At 37.8% G+C, this 26,832-nt stretch overlaps 5 protein-coding genes across 5 annotated transcripts; 4 read left to right on the top strand and 1 right to left on the bottom strand.

The window, feature by feature from the left end:
* Positions 1-741: 741 nt before the first annotated feature.
* Positions 742-7,730, top strand: LOC137723545 (uncharacterized). The gene is made up of 12 exons (XM_068462743.1): positions 742-862; positions 1,968-2,180; positions 2,284-2,479; positions 2,885-3,066; positions 3,181-3,855; positions 3,963-4,049; positions 4,975-5,296; positions 5,379-5,578; positions 5,722-5,798; positions 6,191-6,292; positions 6,927-7,113; positions 7,195-7,730. Exons 3-12 carry the CDS (start codon positions 2,320-2,322, stop codon positions 7,288-7,290), a joined length of 2,088 nt encoding a protein of 695 aa, XP_068318844.1. The 5' UTR covers positions 742-862; positions 1,968-2,180; positions 2,284-2,319; the 3' UTR covers positions 7,291-7,730.
* A 702-nt stretch (positions 7,731-8,432) lies between these two features.
* LOC137722979 (protein SIEL) lies at positions 8,433-13,377 on the bottom strand. Its single transcript, XM_068462119.1, has 8 exons — positions 12,462-13,377; positions 12,274-12,351; positions 11,658-11,891; positions 11,384-11,575; positions 11,039-11,179; positions 10,874-10,963; positions 9,700-10,220; positions 8,433-9,385 (listed from the first exon to the last, which is right to left on the bottom strand). Exons 1-8 carry the CDS (start codon positions 13,134-13,136, stop codon positions 8,458-8,460), a joined length of 2,859 nt encoding a protein of 952 aa, XP_068318220.1. The 5' UTR covers positions 13,137-13,377; the 3' UTR covers positions 8,433-8,457.
* Positions 13,378-18,437: 5,060 nt separating this feature from the next.
* LOC137723509 (uncharacterized) lies at positions 18,438-20,261 on the top strand. The gene is made up of 2 exons (XM_068462706.1): positions 18,438-18,679; positions 19,910-20,261. The coding sequence occupies exons 1-2, from the start codon at positions 18,569-18,571 to the stop codon at positions 20,135-20,137; spliced, it is 339 nt and encodes a 112-aa protein (XP_068318807.1). The 5' UTR covers positions 18,438-18,568; the 3' UTR covers positions 20,138-20,261.
* Positions 20,262-22,164: 1,903 nt separating this feature from the next.
* On the top strand, positions 22,165-24,237 carry LOC137721913 (uncharacterized). Its single transcript, XM_068460937.1, has 3 exons — positions 22,165-22,352; positions 23,470-23,670; positions 23,956-24,237. The coding sequence occupies exons 1-3, from the start codon at positions 22,242-22,244 to the stop codon at positions 23,989-23,991; spliced, it is 348 nt and encodes a 115-aa protein (XP_068317038.1). The 5' UTR covers positions 22,165-22,241; the 3' UTR covers positions 23,992-24,237.
* Positions 24,238-25,455: 1,218 nt separating this feature from the next.
* LOC137722745 (PRA1 family protein B4-like) lies at positions 25,456-26,721 on the top strand. Its single transcript, XM_068461824.1, has one exon. The coding sequence runs from the start codon at positions 25,747-25,749 to the stop codon at positions 26,419-26,421; it is 675 nt and encodes a 224-aa protein (XP_068317925.1). The 5' UTR covers positions 25,456-25,746; the 3' UTR covers positions 26,422-26,721.
* The last annotated feature ends 111 nt before the right edge of the window (positions 26,722-26,832 follow it).

Raw genomic sequence — 26,832 nt, 5'->3', positions numbered from 1 at the left:
TGATTTTAATTCATAAGTGGTATGTGCTGATCCCTTATGTGTTTGACATGTAATTTATACATACGAGGAACGGTAGAAAATGTGTACACTGTGATTTGTAAGAAAATAATTGACTCTAAAGTGTGCATGAGGTATAGTTGGTTCTTTTATTTGTGGGTCAAAATTTTCACACCGTCATTTTCTTCTTTTTAACTAATTGGGCTCTTTTTACTTATAGATCATAATTTTCGCACTCTTATTTTTTACTTTATTATTATTATTGTATTTATGTCCTCTGGTCATTCTTTGTCACATCTCCGTCTGGGGCGGATCACTTTCCAGGCCCGGTCCACCACCGTAGCACGAAATTGTTCTCTTTGGGCTTAACATTCCCTCACGGTTTTGTTTTTGGGAACTCACGAGCAACTTCCTAGTGGGTCACCCATCATAGGATTGCTCTAGCCCCCCTTCTCGCTTAACTTCGGAGTTCTTACGGAACCCGAAGCTAGTGAACTCCCAAAAGGCCTCGCGCTAGGTAAGGATGAGAATATACATTTAAGGATCACTCTCCTAGGCGATGTGGGATGTCACATTCTTTGATTTATTTGATTAAAGTCTTATTTGAAAGTGATTTTAAAATGATAAATATATATTTGAAATCAATTCATAATAAAAATTCAAGCGAATTTAAAAAGAAAAACACTTAAAATACTTTTAAAAAATAACTTATAGCTGCTATTCTTTCAAAAAGCACTTCAAAAACAATAAACTTGAGGTGAAAATGGTAAGTAAGAGCTGAAGCTCGCTTATTTTCGCGCTCTGTTCCCTTTCTCGGCAAGGCCCCGTCGTCTCCCTTAAACCCTTGTCAGATACACAGGCGACGGTACTCTCTCTCTCTAATTCTTTTCTATGTATTTGTGGTCTGAATCATCCCGTTTGATCAAGACGAAAAGCTTGCATTTTCTTTTGGTTTTTTTTTTTTTTTTTGTGCGCAATGTTTCATGGAATTCTTAGGTTCCAGGTGATACATTGTTTCGATGATCGTGGTTTTCATCAAGATATAATCTTTTTGGTTTTCTGAATCGTAATATTAGTGGGTTTGTGCATATTTCTTCGTTTTTTCTTTTAATCAGCGGACTCCACTTTTCATAAATGGCCTTTGTTTTGGCTTCTGGTTCCGAAACTGTGAATTCTGATATCTTCTAGCTATTTTTGTTGCTCATTGTACAAAAAATTGAATGAATGGGTTTTTTCTTTTCCGGAATTTTTTTTTTCTTTCTAGAAGTTGTAATTGAATTGTTTATTTGTTGCTTGATTCCGCGGATAACACACATTGCGTTAAGTTTCCGTTCAATGCTGTTAATTTTTTCAAATTTGTTGAGGCTAGTATAAATACCTGCATTATAGTGTCCTGCAGTTGGACTTGGTGATGAAACCTCATGCAAATGTAAGCATTATCTTTGTAATATTATACAAAATCACAAATCATTGGTGAAATCTCAGGACATTGTTGATCAAATTTGCTGGACATACGGTTCTTGCACACCATGTATCTGAACTATGTTCTTCTTATTTTCAAATTAACTAAGAATTTATACTCAGCTCTTCTACACAGTGCTGTACTAACTGGTTTATGAACTTTATAAGACAATGGTTAATGCATTTTTTTTTTCCCTTGTGATGAAACCTCTCAATTTTCTATCTTTCATTCTTGTGTTTTCCGCCTTCCGTTACATTCTTTTAATTTATATTTGACCATTTTATTCTTTAAAGGAAACATAATGACGAGAATGACCAATTTTTTTTGTTACCCATTGGAGTGCTTTTCAGTAAATAACTTGTCATAGAAAAGGAAAAGGAATATGAAGAATGAATTGGATTTCAGATTTTTTTTTTTCCAATCGGATTTTGTTCTCGATGTCTTTATGCTTATAATAACTTATTAAGTACTTTTTTTTTTTTTTTTTTTTCAATAAAAATACAAAAAGAGGATGAGGAACTAGTAGACATGAACTATACAACATAACGCATAGGCCTTCTTTCAACACGCGGCCTTGGTATGTCAAGCATGCAGCCAAACGTTTCAAACAGATCAGTCAGAAATGCAGAGTGGTGGTTTTAAAATGTAGTTGTTTCATAACTCTACTCATTTGCAAAGTTGGTGAAATCTGATGCAGTTGATGGTCCTTATCGGTTGATTGGTATTCCTCCTCCCTTTCCATTCTCATTTCATTCATTTTTGGGTAGCCTGTATTGTATGAATATGAATCTGTATATGGAAAATGACCTTTAATTCCTTTTCAGGTTTTTGATATAAATCTGCCCTGTCTGCATCAGAAAATGGGGGCAGGAAGAAAATCAAAAACCTTTACTGCAACTCATGAAGATCTGGTGACCTACTCTGCATCCATGAGAAATTTGAGCAAGAATCACCTTGGTGGAGTCGTATTTGGTTGCACCAAAACCACAATGGAAGAATGTCTATCTAAACAACTCTTTGGTCAGTGTCCTGAACTTTGTCGCGTGTTTTGCTCCTAATTTTTTCATTAACTGTTTCACTTTTACATTTGGTAAATGTATTGGTTTGAATATATAAAACCGGTGGAGTAGTGATAATTGGTATTGAACATCATGTGGCCCAATTTCTCCTCATCTATGTTGCAACTTGCAAGTGTATTGCCATCTTCACATTTTGTATTGGGGCCCTCTTCACATTAGATTCTCTTGGAACGAGTCCCGAAATATTGTAGCCAGTTTTATTGTGTGCACAAAACTTTGTGCAAATAATGATCTTTTTCTCTGTTGTTTTCATACAGTACTACTGCGAATTTCCTGTCTTAGTTTTAGTTTTGGGTCTATAAACTCATGAGTTGTATTTTATGGGTTGTATTCTGTACTCTTTCAGGCTTACCAGGTGCACACTTTTCATATGTAAAGAATATCACTCCTGGTTTGCTGCTTTTTCTCTTCAACTTTAGCGATAGGAAACTACATGGTATCTTTGAGGCTGCAAGCTGTGGCCAAATGAATATTAACCCGTATGGATGGACCATTGATGGTTCAGAGAAAACACAATTTCCTGCTCAGGTATTTAAAGTGATGTTTCACATAATAGATCTAATTGTCCAGAGTCGTAATTTCATTTTAAGCAAACAAGGTTTGGGTCTTTTAATACTTTTGTATTATATTTTCTACATTAAGGTTCAAATCCGTGTCCGGCTGCAGTGCCGACCAGTGCTTGAAAGTCAGTTTAAACCAATACTTGTTGACAACTACTACAGTCAGCGTCATTTCTGGTTTGAGCTTGACCACGCTCAAACAAGTAGGGTGATGTCTTTGTTCACAACTGCTGGAATCGCTTCAAGTACATCTGTAGGTTCTTTACCACGGAATAAAATTAAGTGGAGTGATACGTTTCAAGCCCGTACCTCAACTGGTACATTAGAATGGTTTAAACCACTTACTTCAGAGGATTCCACAAAGTTAGTTGAAAGAAATGATCCATTCAACGCCCAAATAGAAATGATGGAGGCTGAACAATCGGAGGAGCAACTCATATTCATGAAACTGAAAGAGTTAGCACTCCAATCTAAGCTCAAGAGTAGTGAAGGTGAAGACATATCTTTGCCAGGAGTTGCTGAAGATCATCATGTCTTGAATGAATTGACCTTGGACGACAATGAGAATCCAACAGAGCCATCGGGTTTGGAGGAGAAGAGGGGAGGAAATCCTCACTTCTCATCTGAGGAGCAGAAGGTAGAAAGTCCTCAGTTCTCATCTGAGGAGAAGAGGGGAGAAAGTCCTCAATCCTTATCTGAGCAGAGGAGTGGAGAGAGTCCTCAATCCTTGTCTGAGTTTCAAGCAATTATTACAAAGGTAAAAGATCATTTAGTTGTCCGTAAATTATAAAGTCTAACGTTAGGTGTCTGTGTTAGTTTTCTTTTATTTACAGCCAACCTTATGTGTTATTATACTTGTATCAGTTGAATCAAGAGATGGAGGAGCTCAGGGCTTATAAAACAGAGTTCACGGAACAATCTAAAAAGTTTGGTTATTTGGAGCATAAGCTGGTACTTAATATTAATGCAATGCTATGTTTGTTAAACTTTGTTAAACATTGGCATATTTTTGTTTCTGTAGAATCTGTACTTTATTTCTTCTGCTGAGCTGTGTAAGCTACATTTAAGAGCATGCATTGCAGATGCATTGTCTCATAAATCATCATTGACATTAAATAGGTTCAAGTTATTTTGATTGACACATGAAGTTATCAAACCTTTTTTCTTCGGACTTTTTGCTTCAGTTGATCACTTCTTCACATTTATAATTCAATAAAACATAATGATACTTGCATACTAAAGACTCTTTGTTTATCCTTGTTAGTTTCTTTATCAATTTGCAAATTACAAGGTTGCCATATGGAATTCCAGGTCCAGGTCTGATGACAGTGGTGTTTGAATGACAAGGGGATTTCTTTTAACTTTTTTTTGTAGAAGCATAGTCTTCTCAGGAGTTGGGTTTTAAGTTTCGGCCTTCTGTTTTTGGAAAGTTGTTAGAAGGTTTGAATGACAAGGGGATTTCTTTTACATATAACTTGCTTTTAGTTTGGGATTTCTGTTGTAATGTTCTTTTAGACAATTCAGATAATCATTCATGAATAAAAGCCGAGATTATACCTTTTTTGCTAGAATAGAAATATATGTTAAATGGTCTGAGGAAGTTTCTGGTTGCACATAAAAATCATAGTATGAAACTATTATGTAAATGATGACTGAAAGCACCCTATGGTTCTTTATTCTTCTTGCTGTTAGCCAAAAGGCCAACAAAAGTCCTCCTGAAGGAATTTTGATATTAATTTCTGACTTAGAACTCTTTCCTTGCCTTTCTTATGACCTGTGTCAGTCAGAACCCATGAACCTTTTATGGCTAATAGTTCATAATCAACTTCATTTATCTTATTTCTTCTTAATTTGGAGTTCTACACTGGCATTTCAGGAACAGGCAGAGACGGAAATTCGATGCTTAAAATTTGGTCTACAGTTGGAATCAGGGTCTACACCTTCCAAGGCACATACTGATGAGAAGGATACTGAATCATGCAATGTGCTGCATTATGACCCCAATGACTCGATGTATCTAGTTGGTGGATATGATGGTGAATCATGTTTGTCGGCATTTGATGCTTATTATCCTTCTCAAGATATGATAAAACCTCTGAGACCAATGAGTTCAGTTCGTTCATATGCCTCTGTTGCACAATTGAATGGTGATCTTTATGTAATTGGTGGTGGCAATGGTCATGTGTGGTATGATACAGGTATTAGATCTTGGTCATTTGAAATTTATTTCTTACTGGAACAAATACTTTCCTGACATCTGTTTTTGGTCATTCTCTGAAGTTGAATCGTACAGCCCTGGTACTGATGAGTGGAAGCAGTGCCCTTCTCTGAGAGAGAAAAAGGGTAGCTTAGCTGCAGCCACCACAAACAGCAAAATTTTTGCAGTGGGTGGTGGGAATGGAGTTGATTGCTTTTCAGATGTTGAGATGCTTGATTTAGATGTTGGACGATGGATCCGTACACAGTCAATGTCACAAGAGGTAAAATACCTTGGGGCAATAAAGTATATCTTAATTGAACATACTTATTGTCCTTTAGCAAAATCCCTTTTCCTATGATGTGTTTTTCTTGCACAAAAAGTTTACCTCGTGGTTCTTGATACGTGCTTCTTTTATTGTTCCAGCGTATGGGTCTTGCTGCGGTAGAACTCAATGGTGTGCTTTATGCCACTGGTGGATTTGATGGGACCAGTTATTTGAAGTAAGATATTGAACCTCCTTTCTATTGTTTAGTTTTTCTGCTTGTCTGTACTCAACGCTATGCGTGAACTGCTTGCATATTCATGTATATGACTTTTATCAGTGAATTCTCTTCTTTCGGATCGATCTTTTAAAATAATGTATATTCATCACACCTTGGTTAGAAGTACTCATGCTTCACTAGTTATGTTGTCATTAATAAACGGTTGACCATAAGAAAAGAACAAGAAACTCATGGCGAAGAGTGACCATGGGCATTTAAGTTCTAAAGAAAATGCTTAGGTAGGATATTTATGTTAATTCTATCGCACACCTGCTTCTGCGTGTAATTGTAGTGCCTGCATTCTGAACTATTCCTATATCAGCGGTTGACTTGAAATGTTCATATCTCAGCTCTGTTGATAGATTTGACCCCAGAGAACACAAGTGGACCAAAATTGCCTCTATGCATTCGAAAAGGGGTTGCCATTCATTGGTTGTTCTGAATGAAAAAATGTAAGTACATTTCTTCTGACTTGTTTCAATCCGCTTAGTCATGAATTTGGTATGGGAACTTGTCAGAAACTTGGACGTATATCAATTCTTTTGATGAGCATCTCTGCACATGATTGCGTGACTATGCTCTTTCTCGGTTGCCCAAACCGCGTAGGGCATCGCTTGGTCTCAAAATTTAATTGGATTAGATAACTCATGGCATTAGTCACAGAGGAAACTTAACCCTTCCAAACTTACCAATTTTGTTGGGATTGGAATGGATAAGTGTATGTCTCCATTGAGTCTAATGTCAACTGAGTTCTCCAATGCAATCCAATCATCTACACCAAACGAAGTCTTAAGCAAATGTAAGAGGATTATATTTTTGATTAATGTGACTCTGATCAGATCCACCCCTTAATTTGAAAAGAACTGCCAAGCATCAATAATTTTAAGAGTGCTAACCCAGTAATTAGTCTCCAACAGCAAGTTTCGCTATCCACCCCTTAATTTGAAAAGAACTGCCCAGCATCAATAATTTTAAGAGTGCTAACCCAGTAATTAGTCTCCAACAGCAAGTTTCGCTTTTCTTTGTTAAATTTTGGTGCTTAGCTTGTTTGTTGACCTTCACAATTATGGACATTCACATGTGTAGATATGCTCTGGGAGGCTTTGATGGAGATTCAATTATCCAGAGTGTGGAAAGTTTTGATCCACGGCTCGGGTCATGGATGCCGGCCGAACCAATGTATAACTCCAGGGGATATTCAACGGCTGCTGTTGTCAAGGATACCATATATGTAATCGGAGGGATGAAAGCTGACGAATGCATAGCAGAGACAGTAAGTTTCATTTTATCATGCTTTCTATCAGTATGAACAAGACTTTTGTGGGTACATCGTAACGTTTGTATATAATGGCAGGTTGAATACTACAAGGAGGGGCAAGGTTGGCAGGAAATGGCGATGACCGCCTTCGGTAAAAGGTGTTTCATGTCTGCAGTTGCTTATTCGACCTGATCATGCAATGTTGGATGCTGTTAATTTACAAGGGAAAGTCTTTTGGTACATCAAATGCTGTTATCCAAGGTTGTGATTCCGTGAGGTTGTGCACTCTCAGTCATGCTGGAGATGCTGGAAATGTTTTTAGGGTTTAATGGAAAACATTTTGTGACCGGATACTTTGGTTTGAATATTTTAATGTTGCAAGAGTCGCCTCCGAAAATAAAGGGGAGACTTGCATACACCCTCGGGATGCCACCATGGTGTTATAGACTATAGTACAATGTCACAAGAAAAAAAGATTAAAGCACATGAAATTAGTGGTCCTGAACACCAAAGTGGCATCGTAAGGAGTATACTACTCTAGGCATTGTTCTAAAAATCGGCCTAGGAGGCGCCTAGGCGCTGGGCCATGGAAGACTGATGCAATTTAGGCCAAAACATGGAGGAAAATTGGAAAGGAGCTAGGCGGGTTAGGTGGTGGTTAGGAGGTTCCGTTGTTTTTCAATTTAATCAAGTTAAAGGTTTTTTGGATTACCTACAAACCCAAAAAAACAAAAAAGGAAAAACCCAAAAACAAAACAAAACAAAACAAACTTGGATTAAATTTATTTCTCTCGCCCGTTTAGTGTCTCTCTTCTACTTGTTTCTTTGCACTGATGTGTTCTCTCTCTCTCCATTGCCTCCGGTCGTGTCACTTCGACTTTACCTACGCTGTCCCTCGGAGCTGCAATTGAAGGTTTTCAACTCTAGGTGGACAATCCCTTTTACATCTATTGAATCATTAATTAATTTGTAATGAAAGATGATGTCAATTTTGGATTATAAATTATTGATCCTTTTAATTTGGTTTTGGGTTTTTCTTATTTTGTGGCATTATTACGCGATGATAGCCAATGCGATGATAGCTTAAGTTTTAAGTTTAAACTTTCCTAAATTCTCAATAAGTATAGTTGTTTTTAGAATGTAAGTAAACACTTATTTACATTTTATATAATAAATTTAATTTAATCTGCCTACTCGCCTAGGTACAAAATCCCAACCCACTCCGACTAAATGCCTAGCATCTTAATCCCTTCCCGCAAATAGGACCAACAACTGTTGAATCCATAAATTTCTTTGCTGACAGAAATCGTTGTGGTAAATTTCTTCAATTAACAGAATAAAATAAGTTACTCGATCCTTTTACTTGATCATAGAAAGATAAACATCCTTGTCTCGACAAAGATACGTTAGTTCATGTCTAGGGCCCCGACTTTTGACAGAGGAGACATCCTCAACCTCGGACAAACATTCCATACAGATACACACCTTAATTGTGAAAGAAAATGCTTTTGGGGTTCCGTAAAAGGGTGGACTAAACGTAAAGATACGGATATCTTCGGAGCCTCCGAAAAGGTTTAAATCCAAAAACACAAATCGAGTTGAATCGTCGTCTTCATTTACAGTCATCTTCAGCCACAGCCGACTTTCGGCCAAAACGTTATGGAGTGTGATATGGCAGGGTATGCCAATGGGCAGTCCTGGGACAAACCGGAGAGGATTTTCGTGGCTGTTGTCGGGTATATCCAGCTCTGCGTTTACGTGCTTGATTCCACCACTCAACACAAGCTGCTTGAGGGAGAAGCTTTCAAGTGCTCTTTGAAAAAGGCGGGGATTACAGGAAGCTTCATTGAGAGAGGTACCGGTTTCCGATGATAACTTCTCAACTTCAGTTATAAACCTGGAAGGTTGAAGAGATCCATCTCTAAGGAGAGATTCAACCTGTGACATCGTACTAGAGAGCTTTCTCAAGGTTCGAAGATGGCAGCAAATTTCTACTTTCGACAATCTGAGCAAACAGGTCACTAGTATCAGCTCCAAGATATGCAACTCCTCCCCTTTAGACAATCTTATAAATGTACTCTTCAGATCTCTAAGCCTTGTGTCCAGCTTTCTTAATACCAAGTCTAATTCTCCCATTCCATAAGGAGGAAAAAGCACTGAAGGCAGAAAGTTCATCCATGCCTTTGTAAGCAGTTTCATTATCTGAACGTATTGCTTCGTGAAGGGCAAAACACCCGCAGATGGAAGCGAGTCAGAAGTGAATGTTGCCAGCTCTTCCTTGCAACTTCTGCAAAACAATTTTACAAAACAAATAAGCAGGAAGCACTGAAAGAGGCGATTAGGATATCAAATATGTTCAAAATTTATGGTAAATATGCATGCTTGCAAACGTGTCATAATTTGAATTATATATCAGACATTCCTTTGGCAGGATGATCCCATTAAACCCAGTCTCCCGACTAGATGGTATAATGCATAATCTCAAAGCATGCATATCTTTCTGGTGCCTGAAGGGAAACTTTTGTTTTATTTTGTCTATTTTTTCCTATTTTAGGGAAAACAAATAATGTCAACGGACAACGAGAGAAAGTAATGTGTTACCTCAAAGTCCTCATTACTTCATTCACGAATCCTGATTGTACAAGTGGCCAGATATCCTTCGCCCTTGCAAGAACAACATTCACTAACTTAGTCACTTCATCATGCACCTCTAGCTGGTATGCTACAAGTGAAGTTCCTACTTCCCTTGGCTCCATTATTGGAGACACCATTTCAGAGGTTTCAGCTGAACCAGTCATCTTGTTACTAGTACAGGTTGAACCATCATTTTCAAGTAACGGCAAGCATGGCTCCCCCGCTTTAAAGTTGAAGTTGTTGAACTTTACATCATATGGTCCTGGGGATCTACTGCACCGAGACAAATAATCCAAAAGGCTATTTTGATTGATAATATCACTCAGTGCATGAGAAATCCTTCCCAGGTACGTTACTGCATAAGAAAATATTGCAGGTGGAATATTGCAATCACGTTCATCTGAAACTGGAGCTGAGATGGCCAGAACTAGCAAGCCGGCCACTCTCATGCTATCAAAGTCCAACTTTCCATTAGAAATTGGCTCCATCTGATAGAAAAAGTAGAAAAAAGGAACAGTGACAATCAACTTTTTTGAATAGAAATTAGAGAGATTATATTCACAAACCTCAAATTACTTCTCCCACACCCCTTTAATTTTTTAATATTTTCTACACACCACTAACACTTGATAGAAAAATATTTAAAAATTAAAAAGGTGCGGGGAAGTAATTTGGGGTGTGTGAATATAATCTCCCTCGAAATTATAGTTACAAACAAATACAGAATGTAAGCATAAGAAATATAATTGATACTTTCAAGCCATTTCCAGATATAAGAAAACTCCTAAAGCCTGTAACACAAACAATGTAAGCAAACAAAAGGGTGAGACGATATTTTCCTTGGTGCTGTTCCATGCCATGCTTTCAAATAGCTTTTATCCATCTTTTTGACCATAAGACCACAATACAAGCTCCGTTGAAAAGAGAATTAAGTTGCATTCAGCTGAAAGACTAATTTATGATAAATCTTGATTCATGTCATGCATCATTATATTTGAATAGACCCTGTCAGGAACACCGTTTGGTATCACTGAGCAGGATTGAATTTCATATTTGGGAGCTGCCCAACTCGACAGGAAGTTGGGTCGTGGTATTTATATAATATTAACGATAATTTGACAGCAAATAGAGGCACGCTAACCTGTGGAGAAACTTCCTCAATCATGCGGACCACAAACTTTCCATGATTTCGTCCAATATGAAACAAAGCAGATAATGCATCAGCTTCATCCTGGAAACAAGAAATTTGAATTAATTGAATCGAAACAATCTGCAACTTTGAGCGAGGAAATAATGGAAAGCTAACCTGTGGATATCTTTCCATATTTTCTAGAAGAGCATCAATAGTTAACCTAAACATCTTTAACTGAGGCAGCTTTGCCAATTTAAGTACTTTCCTTGCGGAAGATCTTATAAGGGTATCATTGTCAACCAGAGTGCCAAGAAACTGCAAAAATCAAAACAATATTGGGCAGCATGTACGATTTGATGAAGACACTGAAGATATCTGGTACATGGAAGCGCTTAAATGGCTCATTTCACTGCCACCTCAAAGTATAAGATGCGTTTGCACCCATAAGCAGTAGGTGAATCAGATGTTCTGTCACTTATTATGTTTAATTAGATGACTAAAAGAATTCCAGAACATTACCATATGCATGTGTGCTTCTTGCACCTTCAGAAGGTCAAAGGTAGCCATTTGATGCATAGTTTCAAAAGCTTGTAACCGAACAAGTATTGAGTCATCATTCAGTACATCCATCAATAAGTTTAAGGCTTCTCCAGCAAACTTGGCAGAGAGTATGGCCAGTGTCCTCAATGCATGACAGGCAGCTTTTCGCACCTTCAAGATTCACAAACAATTCCTAATTAGAAAGCATGCACATGGTAAGGTTCCCTTGCAGAACAGAGAAAATAAAAGTTACCTCGTGAAATTCATCCTCTAGTCCATGCACAAAAGCTCCAGCAACACTTGAACCTGATACTTCTAGTTGTTCATCAGAGCACTGAACAAAAGATCCCTTTCCTTTTGTGGTTACCAGAACTCTCTTTGACAGGGTTTGCAAAAGAATATCCTCAGATACCAACTTTATCTTCCCAAGAGCATAAAAAGCTTCAACCCTAACCTCCATGCTCATGTCTCTCACCGTTGAACAAAGCTACAAACATACACAAACATCAGGGTAGGAACTCTACATGACGCTTATAAATTTTCCAACTTTGAGACAGAATGATAGGAAGAGAATGTCCTACCATTCAACAATGCAGGGTAAAGTGTGGCTTTCCTTAATGATCTCCTAGACAAAATTTGACCCAAACAAATTAGTAAGACTATATGGACAATATGCATAAACCATGAGTGGTGTGTACAAGTTCAAGTCAGCACGAACCGAAACTAAAGGGAAAAGCTAATAACTTGATGACTGTAGACACCAATTTCCAAAGCTCAATTTATTAAGCAAATCCAGGTTTCAACTATACTCAATTAAAAATATTTAACTACAATTAAGACAGATAGTCTGATCAGTAATAAGAAATTACTTTGACAAATACTTCATCGGACCAATATGCTTTCGTCTCCAAATTGCACGCCACGAGCATTAGACCCCAAGAACACACCTGTGTGTTCATTCATAAATGCACAATGCATAAACAAAGTTAGCACTTAGCACACAAAATCGAAAAGGAAACAGAGATATCAATCATTCAATGTAATTAGCAAAGCTCACCGTGCGAACGGCAGTCAACCGAACGCAATCTTCCATGTCGTTTAGGAGCTCAACGGCACGAAAATAGCAGCCTTCGATCATGTCACGGTCCTCGATCACACCGTTCTCACTCAACCCAACGAGCCCGTCCAACGCCTCTTTTCTCACATTCGGATATGGATCCTTCGTAAACCCTAGAAGCAGAGTGAACAGCAAATGAGGCTGTACGCCGAACCTCTCGGCGTTTCTGAGCAGCCACGGCCGTACGGAGCGAGACGGACTGAAACACAGCGAGGCGAACAGCCGGTCGTCCAATTCTTCAATTCCGGGAGCTAGGGCTCGGTTGCTCTCCACGATTGAAGCAAGCGCGTCGAGTGAGTCGGCAGCAACGCGGGGCGACTCGGTGGAGAGGAGGTGGGAACGGACCGAGTCGAATACGAAGGACGAGAGGTGGGGGTGTCGCGAGGCCAGGTCGGAGAGGAGCTTGAGAGTGAACCGGATGGTGAGCGGGTCACGACTGAGTCGGAGAGAGCGAGTTAGGGTTTCGAGGATGAAGGTGATTGTGGGCCCGGGAGTTGAGGGGTTGACGATGAGGGATCTCAGGGGAGGCAGGACTTTGGGAGAGAGAGGTTCGTCGGCGGAAATTGTCGGGAGGTTGAGAGGGTGACCGCACGTGAGGAGCACGTGGTCCTCCATTGCAGTGGTCAAGCTTCGGTTCTGCTACGCTGCAGTGTTTCAAAAGGAAAACACCCGGGAGCGGGGAGAACCGAAACGCGCCGTTTCTCCTTGGCGGACTATCCGGGGATCTACTTGGACCGGTACATGGGTCGTGGGGATCTACTTCGACCGGTTCATGGGTCGTGTCTTTGTTCCGGTCCATAACTCGAGTCAGATGGGCCAACTCTAATTTATTTACTTTTTAATCTATAATAGTGATATTGTGGGTGAAAAAATTTGAACCTACGACCTCGTCGATGCAGGGATAAATACTCTGGGATCCACTTTGTTTATTTTCTTTTCTATCTGTATAGATATGTATCTAAATATATAAAGGGAGCACTTTAAAATGTTGAAGCACTAAAAAAAAAAGGAAATTTGGAAAATTAAGTAAACTTTGGATCTCATATATATTTGTTAGTAATAATGTGATTCAAATTCATCTTTGACGAGAATTGAATCTAAAACTTCTCACTTACAAGTGAAGAGAAATACCACTAGACCGTAGTACTAAGTGGCAGATTTCATATAGAATTATAGCCACCATTTTAAGTTTATGATAATTATAACCAAAAATGGATGTAAAATACTAATATACCCATGAGGTTCTCTCCTCCACCTCCAAAGCTTCAAACTTTCAGCTCTCCTCCGAGGAGCGGAGATCTCCAATCCAACACAAGGTATAGGGTTTCCGTTTCAGGCAAGCCATGATACACCACCCCATTTCAGCTTGTAAAAAGGTTGCCTCTTGGTTTCTGGCTTTTAACTTTTAGCTTTTGGTTTGTAGCTTTTCAATCTTTAACCAAAATTCAATCAAAGAATTTGGATTCGGAATTCAATTGCAAGAATTGAATACTTGATTTTATGCTACAGATATACAATTTAGCTCAAATCTTCAAATCGATTTGGTTGGATTCTATGAAGAGAAAGAATTTGTACGTGTCTTCCATTTCCAAGCCTATTTAAATGGTGGCTATAATTCCATACGGAGTCTAAATTGTGGTTATTTTTTCCAAATTTTCCAACAAAAAAAAAAAAAAAAAAACCATAAATTGCCTCAAGAATTTCAAAAATTAAAATTGAATTAAGAGGAGTTAAAGTAATTCAACACATTTTAATTTTGAATTAAAGCTTAGCCTACTTCTCCACCCCTTAGTGGGTTTTTTGGTTGACTTCCAATTTATTTTCGAATAATTTTTTTGATAAAAAATATATAAAAAATAACTTAAATTTCCTATTTTTTAACAAAAAATATCATTAAAAAAAACTGAATTTAAAATGTAAGACCAATTGTTAAACAGTTACGCGTGTGACAAGAGGCTATATACTATTATATATAAGTACTTTAACCTACTTATTTAGACAAACAATATTCAATTTTAAACTCGTAATAATTACAATCGATTTTAAACTAATTTAAATTGTTTGATGGAGGATTCAAACGTGGAAACACATTATTTAGCTTTTTAACTAATCTAAATCTTTTTTTTCTTTTTTTAAATTTATTTGCACGCGAGACTATTGGTTAAAGAAGGCTGGATGTATTTTATTTGAAGCACTTGGGGTGGTGGAAAAGAAGATTATCTGCTTTAATAATGGAATGTGGCGTAGCCATAACCCTTGCTTTGAAACATATGTGTTTCCACCATGAAATTGAATAAAAATATAACCATATATTTCATGGCGTTAAATAAAGCTAGCCAGCATATGCCAACGAGGGGTTGGCTTATTTAGTAAGGTTTCTGTCTTATGTGTCTTATCAATGTTTGAGTCTCGCTATTAGTACTTCTATTGGTGCGTGATGTAAATTTTTACGTAAATTCATACAGATGGCAATTGTCAGTTAGGTGTCATGTGTAAATCATTTCAGCGCAAGATTATGGGTATATCCTAACGTTATGGTGAGACTAATCAATCACCATCTAAACTTTTATTCACACAAAAAAAAAATAATAATAATAATAAATAAATCAACTTTTGCGATCTTGTTGAGAAGGACGAGAAGCCAATTGACGTTCCCAAATAGGAATCTTCCTCTATCGCTTTAATTATTAAAAAGGTTTAATTAGTGCGAATTAACTAAACTTATGAAACTTTTTCTATAATTAAAGGATGTTCAAAGTCACGCAATATAACTCCTACGACGTGTTTACTTACGTATCAAGAATGAGAAATGGAATCATTCTAATTCTTGAGTTCTATATGTTACGTAAATTTGAGTATTGAAATCATTTCAATTTATAGCTTACCTTGTGTTTACTTAGTACATATAGAAACAGGAGGAAAAAAATATGTGAGTTTTCGTTTAGAATCCGCAATTGGATACCTGAAAAATCAAGAATGAGGATCACCTAGGGAAGACTAGTTGATATGGTTTCCTTTCGTTACTTTCCCTATTCCCATGTTCCCTCTTGTTAAGTAAAAAAGTTAGTGATTCAAGTTACTGGATGTATTTATCGATGTATCTGATATTCCATGTTCGATTGTTCTTTTCCTCGTATTGATTTGTGTCTGAAAAGAAAATAATGCTCTTCACACTAAACTTCAACGTAAAAAGCATGGTTTAATCTTTGTATTATAATCTTTGTATTATTGAAACACATTCAATCCTTAAAAAACGAGTGCATTTCTTGATGTTTAAATCATATATATATGGTGACTTGAACAAAGAATTAGAAGCCTCTAAATCGTTCAAAGTATGACTTGATCTTTTCCTAGTTGCTAATCGGGTCATTTCATCATGCTCGCACCGTTAATTGTTTGGTCAATTTCGTCACTAATTAGTGCTTTCATATCCGAATCATGGACCAATCATGTTATTTACACAGATCAACAACGCCTAGACCATTGCGTACGGTCGCTCCTGAGTAAGTTGTATTCTATGCATGCGATTTGATATATGATAGTAGTCCACATTTAATAACATTTTAATACTTGATACCCAAAAATCTCGAGGAATTAATTTAGTGAAAAACGAGCAAATGTTTGGAATTTTCTATTTGAGTTCAAACTTTCACAATATAGGTTATGCTTTGGTACAATTTGGGTCGGCTAAAATTAAGTTGATGCCTCATCTGGTACCAAAGATGCATAAGAGCATCTTCAGAGAAAATGCAAAAGGGCCAACATCACCAATAACATGAAAAAAAAAAGACAACATTAGTGTTTTCCAAACAAAATGTCAATTCTTCCATGACTTGGCCGTGACATGAATTGATTTGCTGTCAAATCTGACAACAACTTCAAATCTATTTTTAGTTGACATTTTGGGCGGTACATGAATTAATAACTAATCAATTAACAATAGATTTGAAGTTGCTCTGAAAGAAGGAGATTAATTCTAATTCATGTGTGTCCAAAAAAAAAAAAGGCTTTCCCATCTCACTGGAGTAAAACTTATGAACTACCGCTTAATACTGTGGTCTAGCGATATTTCTCTTTACTTGTAAATCAGAGGTCTTAGTGTAGATAATATTGTTTTTTTCTTTTTTTAACAAACAATAATATCTACACTAAGGGGTGGAGGAGTTGGCTAAGCTTTACAATGGACTTACTATAATAATATGGTTCAACTTTGATTTTGGCGAGAATCAAACCTAAACTCACTTACAAATGAAAATAAATATCACTAGACCATAGTATTAAGTGACAGATGCCTTTATTAGTTTTAAAATACAAGAAATGTGTATTTGGCATTACGTTTTAGTTTCATTGGTGAAATCATATTTGAGAGCTCCACTTTTGAGAGCGTCTTCTTAGTATTTCTCTTGGGAATTTGATGTTGAAAAGTTCTCATTCCCTAGCAAATTACTTGCTAATGGGTTGAATTTCATTGGTGAAATCCCACTTTAAAATTAATTCTAGGCCAAAGCATGACCTAGAGAGAGAGTCGTGTTGCTGACTCGTTGTCGTTGGGAAGGTGTTCGTTCACATTGGGGAGCAGCCGGCGGAACCAATGGCGGCGGGGAGGAGGGGAGAAATGATTTGTATTCTAGAACTCTCATGGTTGTATAAATTATTTATATTTTTTTTTGGTGATGGGGCGGGGAATAAATTATTTATGTTCAATGTGGGCAGACTAGACTTAGCAAGAAAAGTCAAAATTTTAAAGGGCATTATTTACGTTGTTTTAATTTTAAAGGTGCAGGGAGAGGCGCCGGCAAACCGCCGCCAAAGAGGGGTAGTGACGGTTTGTTGTGTGGGGATTGTTGTTTGTTTTTTTGTTTTTCCTTTTTAAACTTAAGATGAAGTGAGTTAAAGAGGAAGACTCTAATTACAAGAGAGATCTACAACTTGCCCGTTTTCGTATTTTTGTTTTGGTTTCCATTTTTGTTATATTTCCGAAGATGAATGCTAGTAGTGGTTATGTTCTCTACTTGCCTTCTGTTTTGTGTTTGTTTTCAAAATAGTGGGTGGGGCTAGAACTTTATAATTTTATTTTATATTTAATTTGGTTTATTTATTAAGGGTATAAGTGTATTTTCGAGGACATTAAAGTTTTCAATTTAATGTGATCGTACACATATCAAAAGTTGAATGGAAAAGACACAAAAAATAATCAAATAAGGAAGGCTGTGTTAGCCTTCCTCCTTTTTGGAATAGTAAAATTACAATTATTTAGGATGATAAGAGAAAATGAACATGACAACTCGAGAAAATATACATGTCAACTCGAGGATTAAAAAAGTGTAATTGAGAAGGTAAGGTTTGGAACCGTTAAAATTTGATCTAACGGCTACAAATAAGGGAATAAATGTAGCCGTTTGATCAAATTCCAACGGTCCGGACCCCGAACTAGGTGGATTTGGTGGAAAGGGATTCGGAGATGATCCATTTCCGTAAGGTTTAAGCCTAAATTCATTGTGAAAAAGTGACTGGTATTTTCATTATTAATAATTGAGTTCAAACTGTCATGACACGTACCATATTGCCATGCACCATTATTTACGCTAACAAGTGCGGAATATTTAGTATTAAACTCATCATTTACGAAAATTGAACCTTAAACCTTAAACCTTACACTTATAAATGTAAATATATACTATTAGATTATATCGCTACATAGCCACTAACGTTTAAATAATTTAGTATCGAAATTTAAAAGCAAGCCGCAAACGTTGTTTCATCATCGAGTCATCTCAAATTCTCAATAATACGTAAGTTATGAGGTTACCAAATGTATGGTCATTTCTCTTGTATAAAATTTAGTGTCTCGTATAAGCGAAACGGGGAAAACGTGTAGATTTTATGAAGTGGGTTTGCTCTTATAAGGAGCCGTTGTCTCGTTCTAATCTCAAGCTTTAATCCCATACTATTTCCCAATACAAATTCACAAACGAGTTTTGGGGTTTGGAGTTTGACAACTCAACAAAAAAAAAACCAAAAAGAAGGAAGATCAGAAGCTCATAAACATGCCTTGCCTTTATATCTCCACCAACGTCAACCTTGACGGAGTCGACACTGATTCCATCTTTTCCGAAGCCACCAAAGCCATCTCTGCCATTACCGGAAAGCCCGAAAATGTAAGCGCTCTCTTTCTCTCTCACTTTCACACAAAAACACACAGTTTATGTTGGAAATCGGGTGTCAACAGTTTGCAGCGTCTGTTAGTTAACCGTTGATTGTAAAGAACAATAGGTTTAACTTTTTGTTTACAACCCAAATTAGGTAACGTTTGAGTGGCCAGAGTTCTCTAATGCACAAGTGATTATTTCTAGAGTCTAAACCTACTAACTGGCTTTTAGTCGAGCAAGCTAGGGTTTTGATCGTTTATGTAGCATTGAGATATGAACATCCTTTTGGGCACTGCGATCACTTATTCTGTTTTGTTTTCGTTCTTTATTCAGAAGTGGGATTTCATCTGGATTGTTTTTTTTTCAATAAGTCTTTTGAGTTGTAGAATCGAAAGAACGTTTCTCTAATCAATTAACCAGCATCAAAATCTCATCTCTGTAAAATGGTAATTTCTGGGTTCTGTTCATTCATCTGCCAAGTTTGAAAGTCAGCTTAAGCAGATGGGGATGCCATGTCCTAATCTGATCGCATAAGGGAATTTTTTGATGGTTCAGAAATGACAAACGACAACACCTGGAATGTCACTGTGTCAACATCCCAAGCCAATAAATATACTGACACGCATTTAGCTTTGCGATGACATTATGTATTCCTTATTGGCTGTTGTTATCGCGGCAATAACTTTTCGAATGCAAGTTATTCTCCTGCCTTAGCCAAAGCCCTTCTGTTGAAGTTCAAGGGCTGCTGAGAGACTCTGTTCAATCTGGTAGTTATTTTTTTTATTTTTTTAACGTTTGTTTTTGGGGTAGGAAACTCTAGCAGTGATTGAAGATCTCCAGTTGACGAGTAGATTAGGGTTTTAAATTCTAAAAGTCAGTTGCTATCTGATTAACTAGTGTATTAATTAGGAGTGATTAAGGACCACTTGTTGACATAATATAAGGCACTGGAGTAGCTGTCCTGTCCATTTGGTTGGAAGCGCACTACTTCCTCACTTAATAGTCACTACTGCTTACGCATTTCTGCCTAATTTGACTCTTACGTGCCAACTTATCTTATCTAGGGTTGTACTTGAGTATATGTCGTCCACGTGCGAGTGGTTCAGTCTTGGTCATGTAGGCTTGACAATGCATCAATAATGATTAAGAGTTATTCACTCGGACATGAACGACTATACTCAGCATTCCTCGAATACTCATTGTTTTTTTTTTAATTATTGAATTTCTCTTTGCTTGCAGTTTGTGATGGTGGTACTTAAGGGATCGGTGCCCATATCGTTCGGGAAGAGTACCACTATACCGGCGTCATATGGCGAGTTAGTAGCAATGGGTGGCATTACCACCACCGTGAAGAGGCAACTGATCGCCACTCTCGGCACGATTTTTGAGTCCAAGCTTTCGATCCCGAAAACCCGATTTTTTCTTAAAGTAGTTGATTTAAGTACTCCTACAGGTTCTAAACTGTAAAATGAAAATACCTAATGTTGTTCTTCAACAAAATAAGGGATGCCAAATCCGATCTATTGTTTTTATGCACGGTGTGAACTTGTGATGCAAAAAATCAACGAATGAATAGTACCGATTCCAAATAGTGAAGTTCTGTATCTAGTCCAATAATATTTGGGAACCAACTTTTTTCTTGTCATCCACGCAGTAGGCTAACTTTTCATATGGGTCCATGCAGATGAGGGCTTATCCAATGAACCATAGACACAAAACTCTAATTTGATTTTGATCTCAATCCAAAAGTTATACGAGAGTTACGAGTTTGTTTATGATTGCTTTTAGAACAGTTAAAAATGTTTTCTGGTAATTAAAAATATTTTTGCTTTTGTTGGGGAAAAGACAATGAATTTGCTACATAGGAGGTCTTTCCAAAAAAAAAAAAAGAAAAAAAAAAACCATCATTTAGAAAGCACTCCCTATTGCTTTTTCTAAAAAGCACTTGCACTTGCATTTTTTAATAAAAATTTTCAATGTGTTTCTAACAAATGCCCTTAGAAACAAAAATGCTTCATAAAGTAGTCCTGTACGATCTCAACTCAAGTCCCAAATGGTGGAATCATAGATGAAAGAGAGAAAAGAGAATTGGGTCCCACCCACCACCACCAACGGAAAATTCACGAGAAAAAAAAAAAATTATTACTGACATTTCAAAAAACTTATTACGCATTTTAAATTATATATATATATATATATTTCCAAAAAATATATTAAAAAAAAGTACATAATTCATGAGCGTAATTCTTTTTAAATTGCAGATAATAGCACCTCGAAAGATATGACAATTGAGTGATGTGCAAAAAAAAAAGATGAAATTCATTGCACCGTTGCTTTTGAATCCGGAAAGTTTACCATTTATGCGTCCCAGCTACATAGCATTCACCACCGGGTGGTGTTAGGCTGGACCATACCATACGCATATTTTAGGGAGAAGTAGTTTTCCTCTCTATGAGGAGGAGGGTTGTACTATTCACATGTTTTGTGACAAACTAGTCAAATTGTACAACGAGAGATGATATACGAATCACATGTAAATTTGGGACAAGTGAGACTAAATATAGCGGATGACGGATATCTTGTTCGAAAGGTTGGAAAAACTTCGGTATGCATGTTTTAGACTTCAGTTTTTTTACTCAAAAACCCACAGAACCTTGACTCAAGTTAGTCCCTGTATGTCTATTATGAGTCTGGAAAAATTTCACACTCATTGGACAAACGAGATATTTTTAATGAATTTTATGCTACATGTCGTTTTATGCGTACAACAGGAAGCGCTTTATTATTGAATCTTAAAGTTTCACTAGTAGCTTTCCACTTTCCTCGTATTTGATTTGATGAGTTTAGATTTTCTTGTCTGACTCTTTTTTTTTTAATAATTTATTTACACTCTTCAACTACCACCTTGTTTTTTTTTTTTTTTTTTTTTTTTTGTTCCCCTAATGCACCTCGAATTTTAGGGTGTGACAATTTTGACTGCTAGAATTTCTCCGTATATTAAATTCAACAGGCACCTTCCGTTAGGGAGGGTGTTGAAAGTATTTCACACTAGATCATGAAGTTTTGTATTGGTTTTTGGAAGATTTTGGACATCTTCACGATTGCTAATTCATTTTGTGTTAGATACTTATATCACTTTGTCCATTGTTCCATTTCTTAGAACTAGCAAGGTTGGTACAGGAATATTCACACGTTGATGATGTCGATTCACTCCGCTTTTGGGCCGTATTTCAACCCAAAAAGATACCAAACAAGACTTAGATTTCTAACCAGTAGGCCCAAATTTCAGCCCAATTTTACTCAACTGAAGGACTTTTAAACTAAACATGAGAAGGCCCAGAAATGCAAATACAGAGTTGTGCTTTCCCCTCTTATGGGCCGATCATCGGATCTGATGTACTAGAATGGGCCCAAAGAGTGAAAATATTATGCCGGACCCACAAGGGGCATTTTGGATATTATCCTCCCTCCTTACAACAGAACGGGAGAGAGAGTGAGGGTTTTTGTTTACCAACGCATTTGCAGAAAACAGCCAGAGAGAGTGAGAGAGAAGGTTCGGGAAGACGAAACGATGCCGTGCCTGAACATTTCAGCGAACGTGAACCTGGAAGGCGTCGACACCTCTGCCATCCTCTCCGAAGCCACCTCCACCGTCGCCAAGATCATCGGCAAACCCGAGGCTGTACGACTTTCTCCCTCTCTCTCTCAGACATTTACAAACATTTTACTGATATTTTAGAATATTTGTCCTAAATTGTAAATTTCATGTATTTCTGTGTTCATATTTTAAATTAGTTTCATTAATTTTTGATGAATTAAGAGTATATATGTGAATTAGCTTGGTTTTAGGTACATATTTGCTAAAACAAAACTAGGGTAAATCGTTTTGGTAATTTACACTATTTGTTCAGGGATTTCGACTAGGTAGTTTTGGGGGATGACCAAGTAATTTCTGTACTTTTAGGATGTATAACTTGAGCATTCAGAAAAAAGGTAAAAATTACTTAGTAAGTTGAACTTGTTAGGGATTGTGGATTTTTGTTTTGTTTTGTTTTGTTTTGGAGACAACGTAGTTATTCGGGCTTGTTATACGAAATTGGAGAATTAGTAACCAAGGCCTTTCAGCGATTCGACTCAAACCCCTAGCTAGATGCTTCACCTACCAGCACCCGACCTCAGAGAGAAATGAGAATAGAACAAATCGCCTGGATGAGAGAGCAACTCGAGATAGATACAATATCCTTTCTCCTTCCCTTTTCACTTATAATAGAAAGAAAAATGTATTTTTCAGCTCGCACTAATTCTTATGTTTTGTCGGTCGAATAGCCTTAGGTTTAATGCCTGCCTGTAATCACTTAAGAACTTTTCAATTTTGCTGATCACACTAGAAGTGATTTTTGTCCTGCTGTAACCACTCCCAGAAGGAATGTTAGTCATGGATGAGGGTAATAATAGACTTAGGAAAATGATTTTCGGACAATAGTTTTCTCCTCTGTACAAGCTTGGTTATTTCTGTCCCTTGATTATCCTTTAATTTATTCAATCGAAAGGCCATAAGCAGGGTGTGTAGGAGGAGAAATAGGGTGTGCGAAAATCACTTCCCTTGAGTTATAGCCTCATAGGCATGCCTTTTGATGATAACTTCAATGTCGTTTTATCCCTGAATTAGCTGAGAAAAAAAATTAATGCTCTACTGATATTGGACGAGAATTATTCATTTTAAGTTCATAGTGACTTTTTGGGGTTAAACTTTTTATCCTTTGGTTGATGTTGTTCTTGTCGAATGTGTTGATATGCAGTATGTGATGATTGTGCTGAAGGGATCAGTACCCATATCTTTTGGTGGGACTGAGCAGCCAGCTGCATACGCTGAGTTGGTCTCCATCGGTGGCCTTAATCCTGATGTGAACAAGAAGCTAAGTGCTGCAATTGCCGCAATTCTTGAGACAAAGTTGTCTGTGCCCAAGTCACGATTTTTTCTCAAGTTCTATGACACCAAGGCAAGCCAACATCTCGCCTTTTTAATTTTCCATAGAAAGGGTCATTTGCATATGCATGGCTTCTTCTCATTGCATTCTTCCTGTTTGTTTAGGCCCATCAGAGTCAAGAATATGCACAGTGTTTGCATGCTTTACACCAGAACTAGATCATGTAAATAAATCTTTACTATTTAAAACCTCAAGCACTGCTCCTTTTAGCTTCTCGCAGGAACCAAACTCATGTTTAGTAGCAATTTATTCTACTTGTTCCTATGTTTGATGATTCCGATGTTTGCTATTCTGCAGGGTTCCAACTTTGGATGGAACGGGTCTACCTTTTAGAGTACGTTTTACCATTTGAACAATGTCTCAAGTTCGCCATGAACTTTCAGACAGCTTTATATATAGTGGTGATTTCGTATTATTATCACGGTACTTTGAAATCACAGACGACTTTATTGTCATTTTCCGTATGTATGCTTAAGTAGAACCTAATGGAATGTTTGAAGGCTTGTTGTATTCTCTGTTTGGCATAAGTTGTTTTCATCTGGTACTGATCAATGATGTTATGGAACCCATAGTTGGCAATCCTGGTGTTATGTTCATCAATTTTATCTGGTGTTTGCATCTGTCCGGGTCTGTTCTATATCTTAAACTCGGATTTGTTTTCAAAGTCTATATTAGAAATCGGACTTTCTCGATGCAGAATAGGCATAGTTTCTTGCAAATTAACATGTAAATTCAAAACTGTTAGTTTTTATAAAATATTTCGAATATAGCCAAAATTCCACTTGAATAGACCCAATTGCCCTTAAAATTTACACTAGTTACGTCAAAACCCTTTCAAATCTTGTGTTATTGTTAATGAGGTTTTGGGAATGGTAACCTGGACATGCATGAATGTATATTAGTTACAGCCATGGTTGAACATGGAAGACACCGTGAATATACGTTAGCTGCACCATTGCAAAGATGGAAACGCATTCTGCTTGTCTATCCTAAGTGTAAAATTCGAAGAACTCTACCACTAGTATAAAGTTCAAAGAATAAATTAGATTATTAGAACAGGTGGGAGCCATGGCAGTGGCCATTAAATCAAAAGGATCCAAACGTGTTATAATTGCTGGATTGGGCATACCTTTCATGCTCAATATCCATCTCTTGATTAAATCGCTAATCTGATTTTGGTGATCCAACTAATATGCAGAATGCCATGAGACCATTAATGGCAATTTCCATGAAACTTTATGCAAAATACCAATTGAATCTTACACAAAAACATACATAAATTGTATTTTTGTGTAATTTTCTTGTGTAATTTTCTTCATGGTCTTGGTTGTAAGTTTGTCAATTATGAAATGAACTTGAGAATATAATGGGCTCAATTCCGTCAGAACAAATACCCTCCTTCTCAAGTTCATCCTCTTTGTATATTTTCGAATTACAATATAGAACCCTAAATTGAAAATGAACGAAAAAGAACGAACAAAAAAAAACACCTCTTTGGTGTGTGGTTTTGTAATTAGGAGGGTATTTTGGTATATTAATGTGACGTTTTAGGTAGATTAGAGAGTTTATATAAAAATTGATATTTATGAATTTAAGAGCTAAATTTTGACTATAAACGATAAATTCTCGCCTAGATTCAAGATGAATGTTTTTAATTAGCTATGAAGTTAAAGGAAAAAATATATATAATGGTAAATAAATAAATAAAAACAAGAAAACGAGTGGAAGAGAGTTCAACTAAGTTCCTTCTACATCTACGCCGTCCATTTGGATTCTGACGATTTACGCGGCCGAGAGGCCCTCAAACGATACAAGTACAACCCTCCGAGCAAACAGTAAGAAGAAGAAAGGCCACCTTTCACCAATCGGGCTGTCAAAATATCTTTGACCTGGTTTTCGTCGTTGACTTTCCGTCGGCGAAACGTAACGACGAAGCAAGCAGAACCTCACAAGTCCTCTAAACTTAGCCCCTCTCCGTCCCCCGTTATTTAACCAAAACCCCCCTAAATTTTTTCCACAAATTCCCCCAAAAAGTTATCTGAGAGATCCGAGACAGAAAATCCAGATCCACCGACACCAGAACGTAAAATGTCGACTCCGACACCCCCGCCGCTCCTCCCGGTCTCTACAACCGCAACAGCCATCGGCGGCGGCACGGCCCAGTCCCAGGCTCCCATCGCTACCCCGGCTTTCCGCGCCTTCATCAACCACATCTCCGACACCTGCCGCAACGCCCTCGCCCAGCGCCGCCCCTGGTCCGAGCTCCTCGACCGATCCGCCTTCGCCAAGCCAGAATCCTTCTCCGACGCCACCGTCCGCGTTCGCAAGAACTACTCCTACTTCCGTGTCAACTACCTCGCCGTTCTCGCCCTCACCGTCGCTCTTTCCCTCTTCACCCACCCTTTTTCCCTCCTCGTCCTCCTCGGCCTCCTCGCCGCCTGGCTCTTCCTCTACCTCTTCCGCCCCTCCGATCAGCCCCTCGTCATCTTCGGCCGCACGTTTTCCGACACCCAGACCCTCTTGGGCCTCACCGCCCTCTCCGTCTTCGTCGTCTTCCTCACATCCGTCGGATCCGTCCTCATCTCCGCTCTCGTCGTCGGTGCCGCAGTCGTCTTCGCTCACGGCGCCTTTAGGGTTCCCGAGGACCTCTTCCTTGACGAGCAAGAGCCTACCGCCTCCACCGGTTTCCTCTCCTTCCTCAACGGCGCTGCTTCCAATGTCGCTGCCGCCACATCGCCAGCCGTCGTCGCCGCTCGCGGTTGATCTGATTTATCTCCCCACATTGTGATTAGATCGCGATCAAGATCATGATGGTATAATTAGCTGAATTGACATAAAACCTTGCTCTCAAAACCACAAAAAATTAATAAATTTGAAGTTTTTGTTATGTAAATATATGTAGGGTGGATTTTATTGACCAATTTGTATGGATCTGTGTACTTTAGTTCTGATTAGATAGCGAATTCATGTCTATTCATGGTTCTTGGTAGATCTATCAATCGAACTTTTGTCCCCTTAAATTTCTTCAGTTGGTTTTGTCAAATGCGAATTTTAATTGCTACAGATCATTTCTTTTTGTTCTATCTGCAAATCTGCAATGTGCATCTTCTGGGTTCATCTCTATGAACCGTTGTTCAGACCCGAATGCCTCGGCTAGTTAATTTGTATGAGTGC

The sequence above is a fragment of the Pyrus communis genome, chromosome 17 (assembly GCF_963583255.1).
Source record: "Pyrus communis chromosome 17, drPyrComm1.1, whole genome shotgun sequence".
In the NCBI taxonomy this organism is placed as follows: Eukaryota; Viridiplantae; Streptophyta; class Magnoliopsida; order Rosales; family Rosaceae; genus Pyrus; species Pyrus communis.
The sequence above is the reverse complement of the archived record's forward strand: the minus strand, read 5'-3'. Positions and strand labels throughout refer to the sequence as shown.